This window comes from Meles meles, chromosome 7, assembly GCF_922984935.1.
Source record: "Meles meles chromosome 7, mMelMel3.1 paternal haplotype, whole genome shotgun sequence".
In the NCBI taxonomy this organism is placed as follows: Eukaryota; Metazoa; Chordata; class Mammalia; order Carnivora; family Mustelidae; genus Meles; species Meles meles.
The window spans coordinates 14,627,008-14,652,979 of NC_060072.1; the positions used below are offsets into that span (position 1 = coordinate 14,627,008).

Genomic DNA, 25,972 nt, shown 5'->3' on the forward strand with positions numbered 1-25,972 from the left:
AATACCAGGGTAATGCTGGCCTTATGAAATGAGTTTGAAGTATTCCTTTCTCTTCAATTTTTTTTAAAGAGTTTGAGAAGGATTAGTTAGGTATTATCCAGATGTTATTATTCAGATGTTTTGTAGAATTCACCAGTGAAGCTGTTTGGTCCTTTAATTTGTTGGGATCTTTTTTTTAAAAGATTTTACTTATTCATTTGATAGACAGAGATTGCAAGTAGTCAGAGAGGCAGGCAGGGAGAGAGGAGGAAGCAGGCTCCTTGCTGAGCAGAAAGCCCGATGCGGGGCTCAATCCCAGGACCCTGAGACCATGACCTGAGCCAAAGGCAGAGGCTTAACCCACTAAGCCACTCACATGCCTCTGTTGGGATGTTTTTAATGACTGATTCAATTTCCTTACTAGTAATTGGTCTCCCATCAGATTTTCTATTTCTTCATGATTCAGATTTGGTAGGTAGTGTATTTTTAGGAATTTTCCATGTCCTCTAGGTTTTCTGATATGTTGTACTCTGTTCATAGTAGTCTCTTAGGATCCTTTGTATTTTGGTGGTCTATCGGTTTTAACTTCTCTCTCATGTTTGATTTTGCATCCTACGTCCTCAGTCTAGCTAAAGGTTTATCAATTTTCTTTAAAAAAAAAAAAAGCTCTCAGATTCATTTTAGTTTCTATTTCATGTATCATTCCACTCTGATCTTTATTTCCTTCCTTCTATTAACTCTGGGATTTGTTCCTTTTTGTAATTTCTTGAGGTGTAAAATTAGGTTGAGAGCTCTTGTTTCTTGATCCCAGCACTGAATTTTTGGTATATCCCTTAAGTTTTGGTATGTTGTGTTTCCACTTGTCTCAAGGCCTTTTCTCTCTTATTTGACCCATTGGCTGTTCAACAACATGCTATTTAATATCCATATATTTGCAAATCTTCTAGTGTACTTCATCTAATTTTCTAGTTTCATACCACTGTGGTCAGAAAAGATACCTAATATTTCAATTTTCTGAAATTAAGACTTTTTTTGGTGGTACATGTGATCTTGGAGAATTTTCCATGTGTGCTAGAGAAAATGTGTACTCTGTTGCTTTCAGAAGGAATGCTGTGTATATATGTCTGTAAGGCCAATGTTTCCATATTGATTTTCTGTCTGAATGGTCTATTTCTTGGTGAAAGTGGGGTGTTAAAGTCTGCTACTATTACTGTATTGCTGTTTCTCCCTTTATGTCTGTCAATATTTGCTTTATGTGTTTAGGTGCTCCTATGATATTTATGAATGTTCTATCCTCTTGCTGGACTGATACCTTTATCATAATGTAATACCTCTTTTTCTTTGATAACAGTGAATACCATGCTGGGGGAAAAGAGACATTCCACCTTTAATTTAGTCACTGAACTTTACAAGTAGCACTGAGAACATTTCTAAGATCATGAACATTAGCTGGGAAACAGTCAAGTCAGGAAAGAGCAATTCCCGGGGCACCTGTGCCCGTGTTTATCGCTACTGTGCAATGTTGGCCAAGTCACAACCTTTCGAGGCCTGGGTTTACCCATCATTTAAGATCAGAGGATTTTCTTCTAAAACTCCATAAATTACTACCTATTTTACAAACCTATAGGTTACCTATGACATATGGCATATTTTAGGAATTATTTTTTAAAAATCTCTTTATTATCCTCTTGCAGAAATGCAGCAGGACCCCTAAACCCCACACACTGAAAAGGCAAAGCACAAAGACCAGCCCTGTTTGTGCTGCCGCCATAGCTGCAGAGGAATGTTTGGCAGCAAGAAGTGAAGTTTGTTTCAGTCACTACATGGCTGTAGCTACACGTGGAGGTTTCTTGGCCAGGTTTTTAAAACTGAGTAAGGTAATAAAAATCAGGAAATTTTATGCTCCGCATTAAGACTCCATTGGTGTGTCTGAGCTCCTGCTCCCAAAAGGGCCACTAATAGACGAACTTCTCGTATGGCCAAGAACAAGCCTCTCTCGTCTTCCAAATGCTTCATTTACTAAAACACAAATAAACAGTTAAGAAGTTACCAGGTCAGAAAATTAAGAACTTATAATATAAAATACAGAGATGCAGAAATGAACAAGGATGGTTCTCTGCCCTAGTGTGGAAATTTTATAAATGAAATAACCAACACAGAAGTCCAGATTAACATTCTCAATGAAGTTAACCATGTTTTAACTTTCTTTGCCTGGTCCTGGTTTTAATCTACCTTAATAAAGTGACTATTTTCTCTTTCATTAACCAGCAGAAAACTTTTTTGGATTTAAAGCCTTTTTTCTACATGGAAGACTAAGGGATCAGTAAGCTACATCTTCTGTGTGTACAGGACAAGTCAGACTACCTCAAGGTAATAAATAAGGAACCAGGTTCCCCTGAAGGGAGGGGAGGGGTCCCTTAAGGAAAGCTGGATTTTGCAGGAAGTAGTTGAAAAAAGGTGGATTATTCACACTGGGAAGGGGAGGGCTGTTCTTAGAGACCATGTTATATTTCCTTCCAGTTTTCCCATAAATTCAAGTTTTGTCAAGCATTTTAAAAATAATCTACATTTAAATTGTGAAGACAAATTTGTGAACATGAACATCTCCAAATTACATGTGATCTTGTCTATTTCCCCAAGCGGACTACATTCCAGGATGAACACTGGATCTACTTAATGTATTCAAGTCACACATTTTTCTCGTTTAGAAAAAGGGAATTAAAATTCTTACCTGATGAGACTGTGCTTATATCCCAGACCCGAAGCCCTTCTTTCTGACCTCCAAAGGCATAAATAAATGGCAAATCAGGGCAACAGGAAGAACAGAACAGAACTCCCTAGGAAGAGGAAAACAGACGGTCAGTCCTTCCAGAAAGCCCCAATGTAAACTCCTGCTCCTATCTACACAAATTTGAACCAACTCACCAGTATGTCTTAAGTCTCTTGCAGTCTTACAAGACAGCCACATAAGTTCAGCATGATGGCCATTCTGTGAGGATGTAGGCACTCTGACTACTCAGGTCTCTAATCTGCTCAGTTTTCCCAGAAACTTTTAGTTCCCTTTTTAAGCAATGATGTTACTGTAGGTCACCATTAAATCGTTTTTTAACAGTTTGGTTTTTTTTTAAGATTTTATTTACTTATTTGACAGACAAGGAGGCAGAGAGGCAGGCAGAGACAGAGGAGAAAGCAGGCTCCCCGCTGAGCAGAGAGCCCGATGCGGGGCTTGATCCCAGGACCCTGGGATCATGACCTGAGCTGAAGGCAGAGGCTTTAACCCACTGAGCCACCCAGGCGCCCTAAATTGTTAACTTCTGAATTTTTTTATGCTTATTACTAATACATATGCATTATAGAAAACAAACACAAAGTATAAAAATCACTAAGATAGGGGCGCCTGGGTGGCTCAGTGGATTAAGCCGCTGCCTTCGGCTCAGGTCATGATCTCAGGGTCCTGGGATCGAGCCCCACATTGGGCTCTCTGCTCAGCAGGGAGCCTGCTTACCCCTTCTCTCTGCCTGCCTCTCTGCCTACTTGTGATCTCTCTCTCTGTCAATTAAATAAATAAAATCTTAAAAAAAAAAATCACTGAGATAATACTGTTTATGTTTTGGGATAAGATTTTAAATTTAAACATTTAAGCATTTAAATATAAGCAGGAGATAGTACTATATAATTGCATCTGTAACTTACTTTCCCCACAAGTATTTATACAACCAGATGTGCAGTGTTCTGTATCTACAATTATACTAACTCAGTGCCTGACATAGAGTAGGTGCTCAATAAATATTTGCTAAATGAATTCTGGTTATTTCTAAAATTTTTTGCTACTACACAGTAATCCACTTCAGTGTAGTCAAAACTAGTTATGCAAAGACGTGTGATAGATAAACTGACCCTAACAGCTACAGTGCTCTAAAGGTCCAAGCTTTCCTGGGATGGGCCTCAATTCAGAGTTAAGTAGAACGGCCATGGTTTTCTTTTTTAAGTCCTATAAAATCTTTCCATCCTTCTTCCCAAACATCCTTCTTCCCTTCATCGTGTCCGTTAGGAAAGGAACCAGCTAGGACAATTTTAGAGGAACTCAATGACTCTCAAACCTCCCACCAAATCTGACTAAGCTCAAGATGAACCGCCCAGCAAACCCATATTCTTTAATGCAATGATTCCTAGGGAAAGACGACAATACAAAATCAGAAACAAACAAAAAAGCAGAAAAGGAAGATGCCCAAACACATTCTTACCATTTTCATGTCCCTAGAGTGAACCAGACTTGGCCTGTCTCCTAATATGTCCCAGATCTTCACATACTTGTCTGCTGATGCTGTCACAAGACAGCCCTTGATTTGACTACTTAGATCAAGACCTAAAGGTAGAGATTAGTTCAGACTCTGAAATGTAGATTTACTTCATCATAAGTTAATAGAAATGAAACACTATTTGGGCTCACCGGAAATTTCATCATTGTGTGCATTGAGTGTAAAAATTGGCTTATCTGAACGTGCATCCAAATTATACACAAAGCCGTCATCTGTACTGGCCTGGAAAGAGTAAAAGGCAAGGTCATGCTACATGGCAAGAAAGTTTAGCAATGGGGAAACAGTGTAAATTATAGTGGAAACCAGCTATTTACTTGAGGAGCTTACTAAAAAAAAAAAAAAAAAAAACCACAGGAAACATTTACTGGGGTATAAGCGGGATTTGTCCCTGCACGGACTGATGTAGCTGGTGCGTGTACCGCGCAGTGGGTGTGAGGATGAAGCTCTGGTGGTGGTGCGGGCAAGGGTGAGAGATGGGCAAGCTGAGGTCAGGTCCAAGGGAACAGAGGCCTGGGAAGCACAGCATTTACGGTATAGGCAGAGGGAACCAGAGAGAGAGGGTATAACATAGGAGGTCGGGGGGAGCAAAGAAATAGCGCTTCTGAAGAAAGCAATGAATTTCAACATTTGGCAGAAAGGCTTGATCAGTAAGGAAGGCAGATTACGGTGGATTGTTACACTTCCAAGAAAGGGGAGAAAAGAAGGAACCAAGAGACAGACCTAGTCAAGGATAGGAGAGAGACTTGTGCCTGTGTGCCAGCTGAGGGCAACAGCCACGACAGGAAACAGGGAGGGGGAAAAGGAACAAGTGATAAGTCTCGATGGCTGGGCTGCTAAGGGGACAAAAAGAGGACAGAGGTCTCATCATGGGAGCCTGGAGTGAAGGAGGCAAACCATTTAATTGTAATCACTTTCCATTTTCCTAAATATCTGATTTTAGTACCAATGAAAACTTGTTAGCAAATAACCCCAGAAATTATGTGTGCTTGAGTGTTGAGAGCCAAATTACAACACAACATTCAAATACTGGCACTTCACTCCTCCTGATCACCATAAAAGGGAATCTGGCTTCAGGCGACACAGCTGGGAACAGCAATGCACCTCTGAGCACAGAGAGGAGACTAAATGTGCTCAGAATCAATGTTTCAGGAACCTTAATAAAACTATCCACTTATTTTAAGAAAGTGTTTCTTTCTCTCATTCATAAAGTACTACATATTTTACTTTAGGAAAATTAGGAAATTTATGGATGTACCACAATTTCTTATATCTTCAGGATGAAAGCTCAGGTTTTATTTCTCCATGGATTGAAAGGTCTGCAGAATCTTTGGATGCTACACAGAAAACTTATCCTATACATATTAAGGATATTTAAACCAAGAACTTCATACTTTTTCCTATCTGGGACACTGCTATATTAAACAGGCTAGCATTCTCATCACTGAAGCTCCATTTAATTTAAATAAAATCATCTTCTTGGATGAAATTAACTATTAAAAAATAGATTAGGTATGCTTAATATTTCAAAGAAACACTAATAATACAATCAAAATCAGGAACTAAAATGTGGCACTTTGAAATGGCTGGAGATTAGCAAAATCATTTCCATGTTAACCATTTGAGGCTGCCCCGTTATTGTTAAGAGTTTTTTTTTAACCCTAAAATCTAACTACTTCACAGTGTTAACACAGAAAATCCGGTTGGCTGGCTCAGTTGGTAGAGCATGTGACTCTTCATTTCAGGGTTGGGAGTTCAAGGCCCATACTGGGCGTGGAGACTTCAAAAAACCAAAAAGCAAACCCCAACCCTCCCCCCACAAAAACAAAGAAACCACCCCCAGAGAAAGATTCTCTCTACAATGGAATCAGAGCAAGCCATTAGTAACCTAGATAAACAAAACAATATGTAGTTTTACCAAAAAATGACAAGGTGAAAAGTGATTCCAAGTCACTCTCTCAATCTGCCCGCTGAATCGCCACATTCGACGGCTTTCATCTGGACTTCGGCAGTCATACAGAGCCACTGACCTGGACAGGCAGGCAAAGTTAGGGTTTTAAGAGTTCAATTCGTCTATATGTTTTATATTTATTTATAGTGAAATGGTAACAAAGCAACACTGTGAACTCAAGATCCAATTATATAAAGCCCGTTTTAAGGTTCTAAAATAAAGAAAAGAGGAGTTGATTTTCACTAGCTGGAAGACTGATTCTGTCACTTGAAGCCACTGGTGGCTCTGGGTATCATAGCAGACTTGACCGTCTCCAGGCTGAGCCATCCTCTCACAAGACGAATCCTCTCTATTTCCAAAAGACCAGGACAACTTCGAATTTTCCTGTTCCCAGCAGTGCTCAGAGCCAGGTAATTCATGTCTTAACCACATTTACTCTATAAGCAGGTTACCGTGCTGGGGGAGCCAGTGGATAGACTTTTATAATTCTGAATGAATCCGAACTAAAAAGTATAAAACTAGCACTCTTCAAAAGAGTAAGGAATCAAAATAAAGACTGCAAGTTGGTTTCTGCTTCTCCTGGCTCTCTCTCCCACCTTCAGACCCAATCCGCAAAAAAGATGCACACGCATGACTGGAAAACACTTGTGAGGGACTGCAGTGGGTCTAATTCCTCACTTCCCCATCCAGCCACACTCTCTGTCAGGATTATAGGAATTCTTCCATAAAGGCACTCTGTTCCCCACTCCATGTTAGCTCTTTCAGCCCAGAAAGTAAGCCAGAAGTATACAAGTTCTGAGCCTAAGTCTAAAGAGGCGTTGGTATCTCTGCTGAAGCGTCTGACCTCACCATGAGAACATGTGGGGGCTAGCCCACTGGTCCCCTGAGGATATGAAACAAGGAGAGCCCAATCCCAACAGCCCCACCAATACAAGCCAAGATTAGCAGATCTACCAGTTGAATCTAGCCTAGATTAGCTCAATCTTGCAGTGGCATAAGAAATACATGTCTATCGTAAGTCTATTCTAAGTCACTGAATTTTGGACAGCCTGTTTTGTAGCAATGGCTAACTCCTATGCCCTCTAAAAATCAAAGTAGTTGCTAGTTAGGAACTACATTATTATGAAAAAACAACATTCCCTTAGAGACTGAAAGGACCAAAGTTGAAAGGGACAAGTAAGTATTACTACAAGTTTAAACACGCAGTATTGTAGTCTGAGCATCGAGTCATACTTTCTGAATTAGAAGATTAAAAACAGCAGCAATAATTCCTGCAGTGTTTTCTTACTTATCATAGGATCCAGAAATCAGAGTCTGTGCTTCAAATGGATGAAACTGCAAAGTCTGGACCTAATAGGAGAAAACATAAATAAACAGATCTATGTTTGTTTGGTTTTGGTAAAACTGCTGAGAACTTAAGTCAAGAGAATCAGTTTGGCAGTGTTTCTATACATTTTTCCCCTTGAAATTAGTAGTATTTAGAGAAACAAATGTACTACATAATCAAAAGGACAAGCATTTTCAAATAAAAGCAGATACTTTAAAGACAATGCAAGCTTTCTTAAGTTGTGTTTGACAGAATACTTACATCCCTCAAATGTTAAATATACTGAGAACAAAAGAGCGAGCAGTCAATCTTAATGGGCAACTCTACATATTCTGACATACTCTGAAGTCCCCCACTGTATGCTAGAACATCTAACCTCTGAGTTCTGCAACAACAGATCTGTTAAATTCTTTAACCTCATCTAGTGACTGACAGTCCTGTCTCTTTATGGGTCTCTGTAAACATGCTACAAAGTACTAATGTTTCCAGTCACTTCATCTGTCTCCGCAGGTGGATCGCTAAGATGAGTAATTCTGCCTATCATACTGGGCTCTGTGAGGGCCCAGTAAGACAGCATGTCAAAGCACTTTATAATTCATAGAAAGTCATGTATGTTTGGGATTATTGTAGCCAACATTTGTCCCACACTTTTTAGACTCCCTTTTATCCAGTTAATCACCATACCTTGTCTGTGTGTACAGCCAGGCTAGCTGCTGGTTTTCCTAAGGACATATCCCACAGAATTACGGTGTTGTCAGCAGATGCACTTGCCAGCACGTTTCTGAGAAAGGGAGGAGACACATCAGGTAATTGTTTTTAAAGTCAAGAGCACTAAGTGTAAGAACTCCATTTTCAATAACACCCAAAGGAATAAGATACTTAAGAATAAACTTAACAAAAGCATTTAAGGTTTACATATTGAAAGCTACAAAAGATTGTTGAAAGAAAGAATATCAGAATGAATGGAAAGATATCCCATGTTCATGGATTGGAAAACTTACTTTTTTTAAAGGTTTATCTACTTATTTAAGTAATCTCTACACCCAATGTGGGGCTCAAACTCATGACCCTGAGGATTAAGAGTTGCATGCTCCATCAAATGAGCCAGCCAGGAACCCTGATTTAATGTTGTTAAGACAGAAATACTGCTGGGATGCCTGGGTGGCTCATTTGGTTAAGAGACTGCCTTCAGGGCGCCTGGGTGGCTCAGTGGGTTAAAGCCTCTGCCTTCAGCTCAGGTCATGATCCTGGAGTACTGGGATTGAGTCCTGCATCGGGTTCCCTGCTCGATGGGGAGTCTGCTTCTCCCTCTGACCCTCCCCCTTCTCATGCTCTCTCTCTCAAATAAATTGAAAAAAAAAATCTTAAAAAAAAAAAAAAGAAATACTGCTATTTACAGACTGATCTATGGATTCAGCCAATCCCTTTCAAAATCCCTGCAATAAAATGAAAAAAAGATTAAAAAAAAAAAAATCCCTGCAGACTTTTTTTTTTTTTTTTTTTTTTTGCAGAGAATGGACAAGCTGGTTTTAAAAATTCATATAGAGGGGTGCCTGGGTGGCTCGGTTGGTTGCATATCCGACATCTGGTTTTAGCTCAGGTTGTGATCTCATGGGCCATGGGATCGAGCCCCTCATTGGACTCTGAGCTTGGTGTGAGTCTGCTTGGGATTCATTTTCCTCCTTCTGTCCCACTCTCTCTAAAATAAATAAATAAATCTTTAAAAAAAGTTCATATGGAAATGTAAGGGACTCAGAACAGTCAAAATAATCTTGGAAAAGAGAGCAAAGTTGAAAAGTTCACAGTATGGATTTCAAAATGGACTGAAAAGCCACAATAATTCTAACAATGTTGTACTGGCTTAAGGATAGACATACCAGTTAGCAGAATAGAATGAAGAATAAATCCTCAAATTTATGGTCATTTGTTTCTGACAAATATGTTAAGATTATTCACTGTTCAACGGGGAAAAGAACAGTATTTTAACAAATGGCTGAGGGACAACTGGATATCCTCATGCAAAAGAAAGAAGTTAGACCTCTATCTCACAGGACCTCAAAATCGATCATGGACCTACTAATGTAAGAGCTAAAACTATTAAACTCTCAGAAGAAAACAGGTATAAATCTTTGTGACCCTCGGTTAGGCAATGGTGTCTTAAGTATGACACGAAAAGTCTAAAAAACAAAAGACATAAATGAACTGGACATCACCAACATGAAAACTTTTTGTATTGTAAATGAGGTCATCAAGAAAGTGAAAAGACCACAGAATGGGAGAAAATTATTTGTAAGTCATATCTGATAAAGGACTTGATTCTAGAATATATAAAGAACTCTCAAATAATAAAAGATAATCTAATCAGAAGATGGGCAAAGAATATGAATGGACATTTCTCTAAAGAAGATCTATAAATAGCAAATGAGCATGTGAAAAGTTGTTCATTAGGGAAATGAAAATGAAAACTTGGGATACCACTACATACTCACAGGACAGGTATAATGAAAAAGACAAACAATAGTAAGTGCTAGCAAAACAGAAAACTCAGCTACCATGCTGGTGGGAATGGAAATGGTATAGACACTACCATATGGCCTAGAAATTACACTCGTTAGGTATAGATCCTAGAAAATAAAAACAGGTCTGTGCAAAAATCTGTTCACTAATGTTTACAGTAGCATTATTCATAATAGGCAAAAAACAATCACAAACTCAATGTCTATTAACTGGTGAATAGGAACACAAAACATCTTATATCCATTCAAGCAATTATTTTTTTTTTTCCATTCAAGCAATTAAAAAGGAACAATGTACTAATAAATGCTCCAACAGGATGGACCTTGAAAACATTACACAAAAGTGACAGAATCCAGACACAGAAGGCCACATATTTTATGATTCCTTTTCTAAGAAGGAATGTCCAGATAGTCAAATCCAGAGAGACAGAAAGATTAGTGGCTGCCTGGGGCTGGAAGGACAGGAGAGAGGAATGACCGTTTATAGTACAGACTGCTTTTCTGGACTGATGAAAATGTTATGGAATTAGACAGTGGAGATAGGTGTACCATTTTGGGAATATATCCCAAGTCACTGAATTGCACATGTTAAAGACTGAATTTCATGATATGTGATTTTATATCTCAATTTTTTTAAATAAAAAAAGGGCATTAAATGCTATTAATAGGAAAAAAACAATTTGCCTACCTCTTAGGTATCAAGTGATAATAATGTCATTCTACAAGAGAACACAGGCCTCGGAGCCCAGAAAACCTGAAAAGGATCCCTGGTGTTGCCATTTATTAATTTTAAGTCTAGCAGTCAGTCTCACTTCCTTGCCTGCCAATAAGAACCAACTTCAAAGGGTTGCTATTCAAGTACATGGCTGAGTGACCAGAAGACAGTAGGTCCCTGATTAATGTCAGTTGCTTGTCTTTTCTCTTTGTAAAAATACAGATATTCCTGGAACCTCATTCTTCAGCATCTGATTTGAAATGGCTCTGACACAGAATTAAGTCATTCGTGATCATAATATTTTTCCAGAAAACCAAGATGCTGTTAAGATAAAATGTTGATGGGCTCATTTTTGGAGTATTATTTCCTCAAGAAACACTTCCATTATACAAACTGCTTTCTGTTTTATAACTCACATTTCAGTGACACAGGTGGGGTCTCTTAAGAGGATCACATATATTATTTTATCCTAATGAATGAATTTCAAACTTCTACCATTAAGTAACATATACAAGTCATTAATGTTTTAAGTCTTGGGCATGTCAAAAATTTAATGTTACTTAAATTCCCAATATTTTGTTTATATTCAATGCCTGCCAACAGCAAAAAGTTAAAACTTCATGGTACATTTTTCATCCTAGTCCTCCTCCCAACATCTGAGATTCCTTTCCTATTAAAATTCTTAGTGTATCAGGCTTAAAAATAAATTCCCACCCCCACCAAACTCCCGAACGCTATACTCCCAAGAAGAGTACAATAAGAGTATGAATGAGCAGAGAACATGCCTGTTGGTCCTGGGAGCATTTTACTTCCCCAGCTAGGAACAACGTCAACATGTTATTCTTTACCACAATCCCAAACTTTTCTATGCACCAGGGTATGTATGGCAAGTATTTAAAAGCATTCTGTACTTTTTCAGTAAAGAAAGGGGAAAGGAGAACCAAGGTCTGTAATAAGATGGAGGAAGTAGAAGAGTTAGGAGCAAAGACATGGGGGGCTGCAGTCACGAAGCTGTGAGTGCAGACGGTCGGCAGGGGTACGGGTGCGGGCAGCGTCTGCACGGAGCTCGGGAGCTGTGGCTGGGCAAAGGCGCTGCTGGATCAGCCGGAAGTGATGAGGGACTGTTCCATCAGAACAAGCTCAGTTACTCAAATTAACAGCTACTATATGTAAGAATTTAGTACACGTAATTACCGTGACAGGTCAGATTTGTAAACGACTGGGTTCCTAAAAGCAGGGCACACTCATTTCCATCTCTTATTTGTCTGCCCATTAGTTAAGAACGGGCCCAATTCAGATAAAACCCGGGGAAGCTTTAAAAAACAAAACAACACAACAGATTCTTGGGCCCTTGCTCCAGATGTGGCTCAATCTTAAGGGGATTAGAGGCCAGGAATTTGCCCTTTACTTATTTATTTTTTTAAATATTTTATTTTTTAAGTAATCTCTACACCCAGTGTGGGACTTGAACTCACAACCCTGAGATCAAGAGTTGCATACACTACCGAACGAGCCAGCCAGGTGCCCCTCACCAAATGGTTCTAACTCTGAAGAAGTCTGAACGCAAACAGGAAGACAGGATTTCCCTCGGTAAGCCAGCACTCTGGGACCCTCCTCACAGGGCTCACAATTACAAAGTATCCCGTGTGACAGAGATGTTGAGAAAATGGGCCTTGGGCGACCCAGTTTATTCTTACGCCTCAAGTAAACTCAACCTGATGCTTACCTTCCTTGCCTTAGAAGCCCCTCAAACCAACCATGCTATTAGGAAAATGGCCTTCTGGGGTAACTGTGTTTAAGGATGAGTATAAAGAATACGCTGACGATACATGCAAAAGAAGGAAGTGGAACTTTTACCTTAGACTGTATACAACACTTAACTCAAAATGGATCCAAACACCTAAATGTAGGAGCTAAGACTATAAAACTCGCAAGGAAGAACCTCATGACAAGGATTTGGCAAAGATTTCTTGGATATAACACTAAACGCACAGGCAACAAAAGTAAAAATAAATTGACTACATCAAAATTAAGAACTTCTGTGCATCAAAGGACACTGTTGAAAGAGTTAAAGGTGATCCATCAGATGGGGGAAGATATTTGCAAATCGCATATCGGATGAGAGATTGTATCTGTAATATATAAAGATCTAAAACTCAGTGAAAAACCAAAAACCTCAATTCAAAAATGTGCAAAGGTCTTAAGAAGACATTTCTCCGAAGATATACACAAATGGGCCAACAGGCCCCTGAAAAGTGCTCCACAAAATGGTAAACACAGAACTGCCACATGAAGCAGCAATTTCACTTTCGGGGAGACACTCAAAAGAACTTTGAAAGCAGGGACATTTGTACACCCACGTTATTTACATCAACGTGCGTAACCGCAGCACTGCTCACGACAGCCAGGAGGTGGAAGCAACCCAAGTGTTCACCGACAGATGGAAAAACACTATGTGGGTGATCCGAACAATGCAATGTTGTTCGGCCTTAAAGAGAAAGGCAATCTTGCCACATGCAACAACATGGAGGACCTCGTGCTAAATGAAATAAGCCAGTCACTGAAGGGCCGATAGTATATAATTCTACGTTTATAAGTAACTGCAAGAGTCAATTTTACAGAGACACAAAGGTTACTAGGGCCTGGGGGCGCGGAGAACAGAGAGTTGTTTAATGGATGCATGCTTTCAATTCTGGGAGATGACAAAAGCTCCGGAGTTGGACGTTGCACAACAACGTCCACTAAACTATACACTTAAAATAGTTCAAGTGGTAAATATTATGTATATTTTATCACAATTAAATCAACTGAAAAAAATTTGGATGAGATTTTGTGCAAACTAAATGAAGTGAGGGAAATGTCTTTCATGAAAAGAAACACAATTCGGCACCACTGGCAATGAAGCAGTTTCTTTCCCAGTGCTGCTGGGAGGGCGCTTGGTCACCAAGTCTGCCACGAGCCGGAGCCCCTACAGACCTTGGAGCTGGCAGGTGATGTGGGGGCGGCAAGGACACAGACGGCAAAGCCCTTGCCTTCAAGCGGCGTACACCGCAGCAAAGGGAAGGAAGACACAGAGACCCCAACACACGACATGGAGACAGGGGTAGGCATGAGGTAAGATGACGGTGGTTACAGTCTCTGACAACCCTCCAAATGTCATTTCTTTTTACCTGATCAGCTTATTCCAAGAAAGGTCCAGGACAGCGTCGGTATGCCCCTCTGCTGAGGAACTCTGTAATAATTGTTTCATTACTTTTTGTATTAAAGTGACCCCTGTAATTATCTTAATTTGAAAGATTCTTTAAATCTTAAGATTATTTATCTTCAGCAAACTTGCTTGAAGACCTAAAGAAATACCTTGCCTTCCTGTTACTTTAGGGATCCGTGATAAATACTCCTTACAGAAGAAGAACCAAGAACCGTAGCAGTTCTTAATCTAGGTGGTACAGTTCTCTAAATAACCACCCCACCCCAAAGTTAAGTTTTAAAAGCTGCAGGAATTAATACATTGATATTCAGAATTCTACATACTAAAGGCTAAACAGAATTCTTTAAAAAATTCAAAGAAGCATATCAGTGTGAATAGTTACTATATCAAAAAGGACCATAACCCGAGAGTAAATGGTTTGGGGAAGGATGAATAACATACCAATGACGTTCTGTGCGTCAAAGATCCATGTTTCCCTGGACGGGCCTTTTGAAACTACAACTATGGAGACTATCTGTCCTTTTCCGCCAAATGTCTAACTGCAAGAGTGTGTGTTCTCCTGCCTCCACCCCACCAGTAAACTTCTCTGTCATAAGAGTTTAAGTAATTATTAACTTGTTTACCTTCTTTCCTTTCTTTTTCTTCTTCTTTGATAGCTTACTTCCAAGAGTGAAGACTGGTTCTAAAGAGTCCACTATGTCAAGGTCCCACACTTCAATAACGGGGGTCATATTTCCCACAGCGATGTAATTTCCTACAGGAGGAAGCGAGGTATTTGATTTGAAACATTTCTAATGAAAAATACTGCACTGTAGGTTGAGTGATGTCTTAGAGCACTTTCTCGCAAACTTTCACATGCATGTGTTGTCACCTGAATACTGTTCAAATGCATATTCCGTTTCAGGAGGGCTGGGGTGCGCCCCTACATAAGCACTCTGACCAGCTCCCAGGTGATGCCTATACTGTGCTGCTGGCCTGTGGACCATAATTTGAATAAAAAGTGCTCAGCCTTTTGACCCCAGGTTCCTGCTTAGGTTCTAAGAACAAAAATCATCTTCCACCTTCACCAGTGTTGTGAAAACAGGGACTGAATCAGATCACGAATGTGAATAAGCTTGGCAAACGAGACGTAAGGTGGAGCAGGACCAGATTTTATCTTTCTTAAGAAGCAGGATGGGGCAACTAGCAGTGTGCAGCTGGGGCTACGGCGACTACACAAGACCCTACTTCTCTCTTCAGTTTGGTTTTACTTGGTTTTCTAAGAAAGGTCATGCCACCAAACTCTTGGGCCATGCTACTTTACACTGGGTTTCCTTCACACCGTTTTGCAACTCCTAATGCTGTTAGCCTGTTCTTCCGCCTACGGCAACAGCAGTTCTTTATTTGATGTCTGAAGACACACAGACTCAAAACAATTACGTGATCGTGTTTTTAAGAACTATGTAACTTCATAAAATAACAATTTCATTAAAAAATCAACAATTCTGAAAACATTCATACAGAATACGTAACTTATGTGGCTAGAAATAACATACAGGACTAGGAACCTCTGAGCCATCTGAGCTTTTCTAATTACCTGTAGAATCATCTGGACTGGGATCAAAATTCAGCCATTCCACGCTTAGAGGGTATGCAGACAGCAGTATATCATGATGCACATAAAAGGAATCTTCTTCCTGATTATAAACTGAAAATATAAAACATTGGGACGAGACTTTATTGAGTCAGAGTAAGAAATCATATCCCGCGGGAAAGGACAGACTCTCCCTATTAAACCTACAGGAGCCCATGTGCTTAAGGCGAGACACATCTGATGGCATCAAAAGGAGCCTCCCAGGGGCGCCGGCGTGGCTCAGTGGATTAAGCTGCTGCCTTCGGCTCAGGTCATGATCTCAGGGTCCTGGGATCGAGCCCCGCATCGGACTCTCTGCTCCGCGGGGAGCCTGCTTCCTCCTCTCTCTCTGCCTGCCTCTCTGCCTACTTGTGATCTCTCTCTCTGTCAAATAAATAAATAAAATCTTTAAAAAAAAAAAAAAAAAAGGAGCCTCCCAGGTCGTTACTGCTCAGCAAAATTCTGCAGGTCTCATATATTCCTACCACCTGGTATGCTCCAAAGGAACAGGAACAGTGGCAAAGAACTGACATTTGCCTGAACCCCACATGGCATGTGCACTGGTTAGAACAGTCCTATCTTCAGTCCACCCAGTACAGAAAACAAATGTTCATAAGGGCTCCATAGGGAGCATTTGATTATTATCTTTTAAAGGTCTATCTGGCTATAAGAATAAATAAAAAATAGCGCTGGAGAGAAAAAACTCACATTTAGAAATCTAAATGCTTGTCAAGAATTACTGCTTTAGGGGGCGCCTGGGTGGCTCAGCGGGTTAAAGCCTCTGCCTTCAGCTCAGGTCATGATCCCAGGGTCCTGGGATCGAGCCCCACATCGGGCTCTCTGCTCGGCGGGAAGCCTGCTTCCTCCTCTCTCTCTGCCTGCCTCTCTGCCTACTTGTGATCTCTGTCTGTCAGATAAATAGATAAAATCTTAAAAAAAAAAAACAAAACTGCTTTAGTATTTAAAGATCAATGATGTAAATAAAGCTCTTGAGAACACTTTCGGAATATGACAACTAAAACAACTGGCTCTTTATCATTCAGAGTTATAATGTTAAGGAGCAAAGATACTGTTAAAATCAATGACTAAGAAGTCTTTCAAAAATTATGCAATGAAACACTGATAAAACAGAGCCCAAACAATCAGAAATCCGCCCCCCGATATGCTTTTTATTAGAAAGAAGCAAAGTTAAGAGAGGCTAAGAATTTTTAAAGAAATTCCTCAGACCGCTTTCTATATATGTTTTCTGAGGCAAGGGAAACAAAAATAAAAATAAACTACTGGAGCTTCATCAGAATTAAAATCTTCTGCACAGAGAAGGAAACAATCAACAAAACTAAATGGCAACCTATAGAATGGGAGCAGATATTTGCAAATGACATATCTAATGAAGGGTTAGTATCCAAAATATATAAAGAACCTATAAAACTCAACACCAAAAAATAAATAATCCAATTAAAAAATGGACAGAAGACATGAACAGACACTTTGACAAAGAAGACTTACAGTTGGCCAACAGACACATGGAACTATGCTCCACATCATTGATCAGGGACATATAAATCAAAACTACAAGGAGAGACCACTTCACACCTGTCAGAACGGCTAAAATCAACAACACAAGAAACAGTAGATGTTGGCAAGTATGTAGAGAAAGGAGCACCCTCCTCTAACCCTACTTGTGGAGATGCAAAGCGGTGCAGCAGCTCTAGAAAACAGTACAGGGGTTCCTCAGAGAGTTAAAAACAGAACTACCCTATAATCCAGCAATCACACTACTAGGTATTTACCCAAAGAATACAAAAGTACTAATGTGAAGGAGTATATGGACCCCGATGTTTATATTTATACATTATCTACAACAATCAAATTATGGAAAGAGCCCAAATGTCCATTGACTGATGAATGGATAAAGATGTGGTGTACACACACACACACACACACACACACACACACACACACAGAGGAATATTACTCAGCTATAAAGAAGAATGAAATCTTGCCATTTGCAAGGATATGGATAGAGCTAGAGAGTATCACACTAAATGAAATAAGTCAGAGAAAGACAAATACCATATGATTTCACTTACACGTGGAATTTAAGAAACAAAACAAGCAACAGGGGAAAGAAAAAAAGAGAAGGAGAGAGAGATGGTAAACCAAGAAACAGACTCTTAACTGTGGAGAACCCATGGTCACCAGAATGGAGGTGGGCGGGGGCTGGGAGCAACAGGTGGTGGGGATGAAGGAGGGCACTTGCTGTGATGAGCCCTGGTGAGGCATGGAGGTGCTGAATCACTGTAGCGTACACTCGAAGCTAATATTACACTGTATGTTCACTAACTGGAATTTAAATAAAAACTTTAAAAAAATTCCTCAAACCTCTGCATCTGGGTTAGATCCTGGATCAGCAGATTCCATGTCATGTTCTATCCTATCACTTCACAATGAATGTTTAAAACTTGTGGTCCTGCGAGAACCTCAACTGTGGTCAAAGTACACAGCTAACATTTTAGATAAATATGATGATGAAGCTGTAAAATAATCTCCTTTTATCCATGTCAAATCAATATTCAGATCAGCTTTTGAGAGCAATTTTTAATTTATTCTTGCCTAGAGATATGCTAAATAATTTGGAGATCCACACCAGATCCAAGGGTCTCTTCGAAGATGTAGATTAGACTAAGGAAGTAGGAATACCATTGCTTTAACTTTTTAACCCCTCTCTGACACTCACTAAATACAAAGAAATGACTCCAGTAATCTCTCAAAGGAAAATGTATAAAAATCAATGGCAAACTGAGTTTCAAGTTTCTGAAATCAGAATTTTTTAAAAAGATTTTTATTTATTTGAGAGAGAGAGATCATAAGTAGGCAGAGAGGCAGGCGGCGGGGTGGGGAAAGAGCAAGCCCCCCTGCTGAGCAGAGAGCTGGATATGGGGCTCTATCCCAGGACCCTGAGACCATGACCTGAGCCGAAGGCAGAGGCTTAACTCACGGAGCCACCCAGGCACCCCTAGAATTGGGTTTTTTAAAAATTTTGCCACATGGTTTTCATTTGAAATATGTAAAAAGTTCAAAGATCATTAGAAGAATAACTTCACACTGAGGTTTCTGCTACTTAAAGCCTTTTCATTTTATAAATAGATCCACAATGGGCCATGGGATTAAAATGGCCTAATCCACAGACTTCCTGAAGGCAGTCTTAAGGACTGTGAGGAGTTCCAGAAATCCAAGCTATGAAATGGAGTCAGTGACAAAGTAACCTAGAAGACGTAAGAAAAAATTAAACAAAGATTTTAATTTTCAAGCTATGCAACTGTGTTTCTATAATGAAAGGCCTTAGCTTAATATTTTTAAAGCTTCAAATTTTAAAGACAGATGATTAGAAGATTGTTGAGGAAGGACAGACATGTCTGAAGATGTGCACAGAAGGGACAGGAGAAACAGCAGGGAAGATCTAGAGTCAGAATACTATAGACATCTTGAAGGTCCATTTTTTTTAGAAAACAGCTATTCAATTAATATTTGTTGACCTAATAAATATCAACATTACATCTGATTTAAAAATCCAAATGAAAAAGAAAAATTCAAATCAGTACTCACTTCAGATTCAAAGCATTCACCTCCAGCTGTGGTGCAAATATTCCTTGAACTGGGAAAGGAGACTAGAGGAATGGAAGCCCTTGCATTGAGTTTTTGTGAAGAAATGCAGGGGAAATATGTGAAAGGATTGTGGAAAAAAGCAGAATAAAAACCTGTCTATTGAGTATAATCTTCATCACATAAAGAAAAAGTACCCAGAAAAGAGACTGGAGTAAAAAGCCAGGGCAACAAGTTACCTCACGGTATCAGGACTGTAATCGTTTCCTTTATTTTTATATGGCTTTACTTCTAGGTTTTCTCCAATGGGGAGAGAGGGAGAGTGAAAAACTGGCAAAAATGTTTGAAAAAATACTAAACCTGCATGCGCGCGTGTGCGCGCGCGCGCACACACACACACACACACACACACACACACACATCTCCCACCCCCCAGGAGACCTATTTCCATAAATAAAAGTCCTGTACGAGTGACATACCAGACCATACATGCCCAGGCACAATAACCAGCATATACCAACTGTATATAATTAACCATGTAACTTAAATGAGATCCACCAGGAACTGTGCCTGAAAATTCACAACAGTAACTATTATAGTGATTATTTTCATCTTGGAGAACCTTTCCCTAAGGGCTGTCCCCCACTTACCATGGACCTCTAAATTGCACTGGTCTTGTTCAGCTCTGCCACAAACTATCAGACTGTCACTAGGCTTGATCAAGAAATCTTCACGTTCATATTGCTCCTAGGTGGAGAGAATAAGTCATTAACTAGATGCAGATATTTGGTAAGGTTTTCCAAACACCTAAGAAGCATAATTAGAAAAGCCACGTAAATATTTACCGTATCTTTCAGAGTAACATAAGGATCTTGATCATTACTTCCATAGACTGTAAGACCCAAGAGAGATTCACCGAGAGTTTCAGTATCTGTAAGAATTCATAAATTGAAAAGTCATTTCGACAAAAGCATTTTCCTAAGGTATCCCACCTTAGCTGCAACTATCTGTTTCATAACTAACTGGATCATCCACGCACGGGTAGGAAAGGAAATACTGGATAGTAAACAGGAATTTAAAAGCCATTTATAGGGGGACATGGTGGGGCACAGTCAGTTATGTGCCTGACTCTAGGTTTCGCACAGGTCTTAATCTCAGGGTCTGTATCAGGCTCCGTGCTCAGCAGGGAGTCTGCTTAAGACTCTCCCTCTCCCCTCAACACATATGCTAATAAATAAATCTTAAAAAAAAAATTTACATTTGACTTTGGAATGCATACCTGATAGTCTTGGTCTTCACAATATTCCAATAAAATTAAACTGTAAAGCTCTCTCTCACAAAATACCAGCACTCTGCTCAGATTTTCTAACTGGCTCCTTATAGTCATTATTAAAAGTATAGTTATGGGGCACCTGGATGGCCTGGTCAGTTAAATGTCTGACTCTTGATTTCAGCTCAGTCTGTGATCTCAGGGTTGAGATCAAGCCCTGAGTCAGGCTCCATGCTGGACATGGAGCCTGCTTAAGATGCTCTCTCCCTCTGTCCCTCCCTGCCCCTCTTAAATTAAAAAAAAAAAAAAAAAGTGTACTTACTATTAAAAAGTGATAGAACTATCCTAAGACACTGGAATCGATACAGAGTAACGGCTGCCTGGTCAAATCAAATAAAAAGAATGATGGGCTGGGGAGCCTGGGTGGTTCAGTGGGTTAAGCCTCTGCCTTCGGCTCAGGTCATGATCTCAGGGTTGGAATCAAGCCCTGCATCAGGCTCAGCAGGGAGCCTGCTTCTCCCCCTCTCTTTCTGCCTGCTGCTCTGCCCACTTGTGATCTCTCTGTCAAATAAATAAATAAAATCTAAAAAAAAAAAAAGAATGATGGGCTGGGCTTCACAAAGTTAAATTGGTGATTTTATTGCAAGATTAGAACTGCTTATATGCGGGGCCCCTGGGTGGCTCAGTGGGTTAAAGCCTCTGCCTTCGGCTCAGTTCATGATCTCAGGGTCCTGGGATTGAGCCCCGCTTCCGGTTCTCTGCTTGGCGGGGAGCCTGCTTCCCTTCCTCTCTCTCTGCCTGCCTCTCTGCCTACTTGTGATCTCTGTCAAATAAATAAAATAAAAATCTTAAAAAAAAAAAAAAGAACTACTTTTATGCTAATTTGCTATATGACTCTGAAAGAGGTGCTATTATGCCTTTTTTACTAAACTTATCTCAAATTAGAATTCTCTTATGGCATATCTGCAAGGGTGACCTAGAGTAGACCCCAAATAACATAAAACTCAGGAAAGAAATATACTCTAATTGTTAGGGAAAGCTACTTTAAGGAGACAGAACTAATCTGTCTTAAACATCTGATAAACAACAGAGATGGGAATTTCAACTAGATGAGAAAGACCACCAATAATCCACACAGTGTGGAGATTATTAAGAAGCAATTTCTTTCTTTTTTTTTTTTAATGATTTTATTTATTTATTTGAAAGAGAGAAAGAAAGCATGAGCAGGGGAGAGGCAGAGGGAAAGAGACAAGCAGACTCCCTGCTGGGCAGGGAGCCTGACACAGAGCATGATCCCAGGACCCTGAGCTCATGACCTGAGCTGAAGTCAGATGCTTAACCGAATGAACCACCCAGGTGCCCCAAGAAGCTGTTTCTGAATGCCATTTCTCCAGGCTGGGTTAGCTCTTCCTTTCTCTGTATTCCTATGGCATCTGTCCTAGCGGGATGGTCACGAGTTTAGGCGTGCACAACTCAGAGTCCAATGGAAAAAACTATTCTCTGCACCTAATGAAGTGTTCTCTAAGAGTAAAGGCTTTGCAGCAAGAGAATGTTCAACCCTCAGCTCCACTGCCCACCACTGTGTGGCCCTGGCAAAGTCATTTCATCTTTGTAAGCCTCAGTTTTCCTTGCAAAATGGGGGTAGTAACCCATCTCTCATTATTGAAAAGAGACACAAGTTACAGATTAATTTTTTTTCATTCGGGTACAGCTGAAACACAGTATTAGTTTCAAGTGTACAACGCAGTGATTAACCTTAATCTCTTATGCATCATGCCACGCTCACAGGTGTAGCAACCATCTGTCACCACAGAGCGCGATCACAGCATCTCTGACTATATTCCCTATACTGCAGCTTTCATCCCCAAGACTTACTCATTCTGTAACTGGAAGCCTGTATCTCCCACTCCCCTTTGCCCATCCCTCAACTTGAATTACAGATCATACCCATCACTTGCAATAAAATATACAATACTATGCTTTTTTACATCTTAGTTTAGTAGGTTAGCTTATTTCTTCAACTAGTTTAGGAAACATGTTGTCTGCTTAGACTTGAGCCAGATTATTTAACCGGTATAAAGGACAACAAAAGCTCTGAAACAGCAGAAGCATGATCTAATACACTGAGCCTGTGGTTAAAAACCAGAAGTAAGTGAACTCTAACCTGGGTCACCCTCCTCATCATATTTATCCAAGTCGTACTCAGCCAGCTCATCATCATCCAGCGTCCTGTCGTCCTCTGGGTCGCCATCTTCCAGGGGCTCCCTTGGTCGTGCTTGGGTACGTGCACTCTGCATGCCATCTTCTGAAGGATCGCCTGTCTCCTCTTCGTCACTGCCACCTTCTTCTCTGTGCCAAGGAACAAAAAAGAGAAATCACCCAAATGGTACCATTTGACAATAAGACCACCTCATCATCACTGTTTGAAATTTACATTTCATCTGGACTTGACTTTAGACATCAACAATCCTAAACTTACTGTAATTTTTCCTTAGCTTCAGCAATGAGACGTTTTACTTCTTCTTTACTAAGTTCTACCTATAAGAGAGCAAACATTTCATTACCATACAGTTAAGGAAATCTTTATAAATCTCTGAGTTAAAAAGAAGTCTGCAAACTAATGTAAAATATAACTTCAAAAAATATCAAGAATCAAACTTCAATCCAGACTCCCTAAATTTACCATAAATGGGATTTTCACAGGTCTTTATAATTAAATCCATTTCCCACCTGAAACTGTTAAAAAAACAAAACACTGCTCAGTCTACTTCTTCCCAGACTATTCAGAAAAGACTAACTTGTATAAACTGTGACAGTCCATCTCATTTTCTTTCAACTATTCTGATTTCTTCTTGGCTACTTCTCATTTCCCCTGTGGGTATTCCTAAATAAATTACCCCTGCCTTGGTCCCCTGCTCTTTTCCTGGTTCTCACTGCCAAATACTCACTATGAGTCACACGCTGTCACTTCCTTGCAAAGGTCATTCATTCTGAAGACTAAAACTATCACCTTGGAACTGATTACCCCTAACTCATCCTTCTCTAGCCCCCCCATACTCCAGTTGCATCTTTCTTTCTTTTTTTTTTTTTTTTTTTCAGACTCCCTGCAGAGCCTGGAGCCAGACAACGCAGGACTCTTGATCTCACGATCCTGAGATCATGACCTGAGCCAAAATCAAGAGTCTGACACTCAACCAACTGAACCACCCAGGCACCCCTCCCAGTTCCATCTTTCCAGCTGCCTTTAAGACTCTCCACTTGGGAAATCCTCTTCAAAAGGACCATTGGAATCGGTCTCTTTATTTCAAAACTGGTGTTCTTTCATTTAATCAATGCTTTAATACCTTTTAAAACATCCCATTATTGTGAAACTGTAAACTCACTGAAGACAGAAATCAACTTCTTGTTCTGTTTACACACATAATTCAGTGCTCAGCCCCTGGTAGGGATGGATGCTTGATGACAGACAATGATTCCATCAATCACTCAGTTTGCACTAAACATCTAGTAATATGGAAATCCTCCTGAGGGATGACATTTGTTGTTCCAGAAATTAAAGGCTTTTAAAATTAATTAAAAGATTTTTTTTTTAAAGATACTTATTTTGGGGGCACCTGGGTGGCTCAGTGGGTTAAGCCTCTGCCTTTAGCTCAGGTCATGATCTCAGGGTCCTGGGATCGAGCCCCACATTGGGATCTCTGCTCGGCAGGGAGCCTGCTTCCCCCTCTCTCTGCCTGCCTCTCTGCCTATTTGTGATCTCTGTCTGTCAAATAAATAAATAAAATCTTTAAAAAAAAAAGATACTTATTTTTCTAATTACTCTCACTGATCTCAGTTTTTCTGGGATCTTGTAGAATAAACTTAATCTCTTCTTCCTATTTTGATTTTGTAGAATAAACGCAAACTCTTCAAGCAGTGGTTACCAAACTTGTCTGCAATTAAAATCACATGGTGGGGGGAGGGAATCTTCTCACACTCCAGACCAATTAAATCACAATATGCAGGAGTGGGACGCAGGCACTGTATTTTTTTTTTTTTTTTTTTTTTTTAAGTAAAGCTGCAGGCCCAATGGGGGCAGGCGGGTGTGTGGCACTTGACTTTATGACCCTGTGATCAAGAGCCCAGGCTCCACCAATGAAGCCAGTGAGGTGCCCCAGACATCACTACTTTTTGAAGCTCCCCAAGTGGTTCCAGTGTGTGGACATATCTGAAACTCATATAGTCTTTAAAAGGTTACATGTCCCTTTTTAATAACAACTATTACCTCCTTCAATAACAACTATTACCTCCAATAATTTCTACTGAGATAATTCCTGGCCCTATTCTTTCTCTCTCTATATATATGCAATGAGCACCTGCTGGAGCCAAACACGGGAGAAACTGGTGAATAAAACAAGCACAGTCTGTCCCCTGGTGGAATTTAAACCTTCCAATCCCTCATTCCTGTTCACCTCCCCTCCCAGCCGCTTACATTCCTATCACTTTTCCCATCTCTGTCATCACTGGCCCAATTACATTCAGTCCCCCCCCCCTTCCCATTCATAGCATTTACTCCCACGGACATATATGCACATGTCAATTCCATAAAGGCAGGGAATTTTTCTGTTTTGTTTATCCCTACCCCTGGACCCTGAACAATGCCCAGCACACAGGAAGCACTTAGTAAATATCAGCTGAACAACTTAAATAATCTTCACCTCTACCACTGACTCATTCTCGAACTTCTGTAGGTTTTTTCCTTCTTCGTGTGTCAGGGTTACCTCTCATCACCCACTGCCACAACATCTCACTTGGGTCACTGCGAGAAATTCCTAACTCAGCGCCCAGCCTCAAGACGTCATAGTCTCCATACCAGTTGTTCTACCCCACAGCTCTCGTCCTGCCCCGAAGGCCAAGCGCACGAGCAGAAAGTGGTTTCCCACTGTCCCGTGCTCCCTCTTCCCGCTATGCCTGAACACTCACTAGAGTGAGCGTGAAGCCTCACTGCTGTCAGTAAGAAGTTGAGAGATTTCCCACTGCGAGCAGCACCCCGCCCCCTTCCCACCCGCCCGGCCCACCTGCTCGCCAGTTCGGGGGTGGGCTGGACTCGGGGGAAGAGACCGTGAGGGGGCGCGGCCCCCGACTCGGAGCCGGAGGGCCCCTCACCACAATCAGGCGAAAGCCGGCCTCACCCCGGCCAGTCACACCAGCGAGGCCCAGGCCGCGTGGAGCGGGTCCAGGTTCTCTAGGCGGGCCTGGACAAGGATGCCGCGAAGAGGCCGCTCCCCCCACCTCCGAGCGGCCAGGCCTCACCTTGTCTGGCGTCTCTTTGGCCACGCCGCAGCGGACCCAGGCCACGCACGTCACCTGCCGACTGCGGTTCATGGTCCTCTCAGCTCAAGGACGCCTCACGCTACAGACCCGGCCACAGCAGCACTGGGAACCCCGCCGCCCTGCGATCGCCAGGCTCTGTAACAAGCCTGGGGCTGCTGCTTG

The 25,972-nt window shown here is 40.8% G+C and overlaps 1 protein-coding gene across 1 annotated transcript; it reads right to left on the bottom strand.

The window, feature by feature from the left end:
* PWP1 (PWP1 homolog, endonuclein) lies at positions 1-25,972 on the bottom strand. Its single transcript, XM_046013559.1, has 15 exons — positions 25,790-25,972; positions 22,977-23,035; positions 22,662-22,846; positions 20,073-20,158; positions 19,878-19,974; positions 15,589-15,699; positions 14,636-14,766; positions 13,975-14,036; positions 8,258-8,354; positions 7,535-7,596; positions 6,214-6,325; positions 4,430-4,520; positions 4,224-4,345; positions 2,711-2,816; positions 1-1,998 (listed from the first exon to the last, which is right to left on the bottom strand). The coding sequence occupies exons 1-15, from the start codon at positions 25,859-25,861 to the stop codon at positions 1,889-1,891; spliced, it is 1,503 nt and encodes a 500-aa protein (XP_045869515.1). The 5' UTR covers positions 25,862-25,972; the 3' UTR covers positions 1-1,888.

Excerpts from the sequence above, each read along its gene's own strand:
- PWP1 (XM_046013559.1), bottom strand. The coding sequence starts at position 25,861 with ATGAACCGCAGTCGGCAGGTGACGTGCGTGGCCTGGGTCCGCTGCGGC. Across the intron at positions 23,036-25,789 it reads CCAAAGAGACGCCAGACAAG|GTAGAACTTAGTAAAGAAGA; the intron begins GTGAGGCCTGGC and ends GCTCTCTTATAG. Across the intron at positions 15,700-19,877 it reads GTGCAATTTAGAGGTCCATG|TTTATAATCAGGAAGAAGAT; the intron begins GTAAGTGGGGGA and ends TTATATTTTCAG.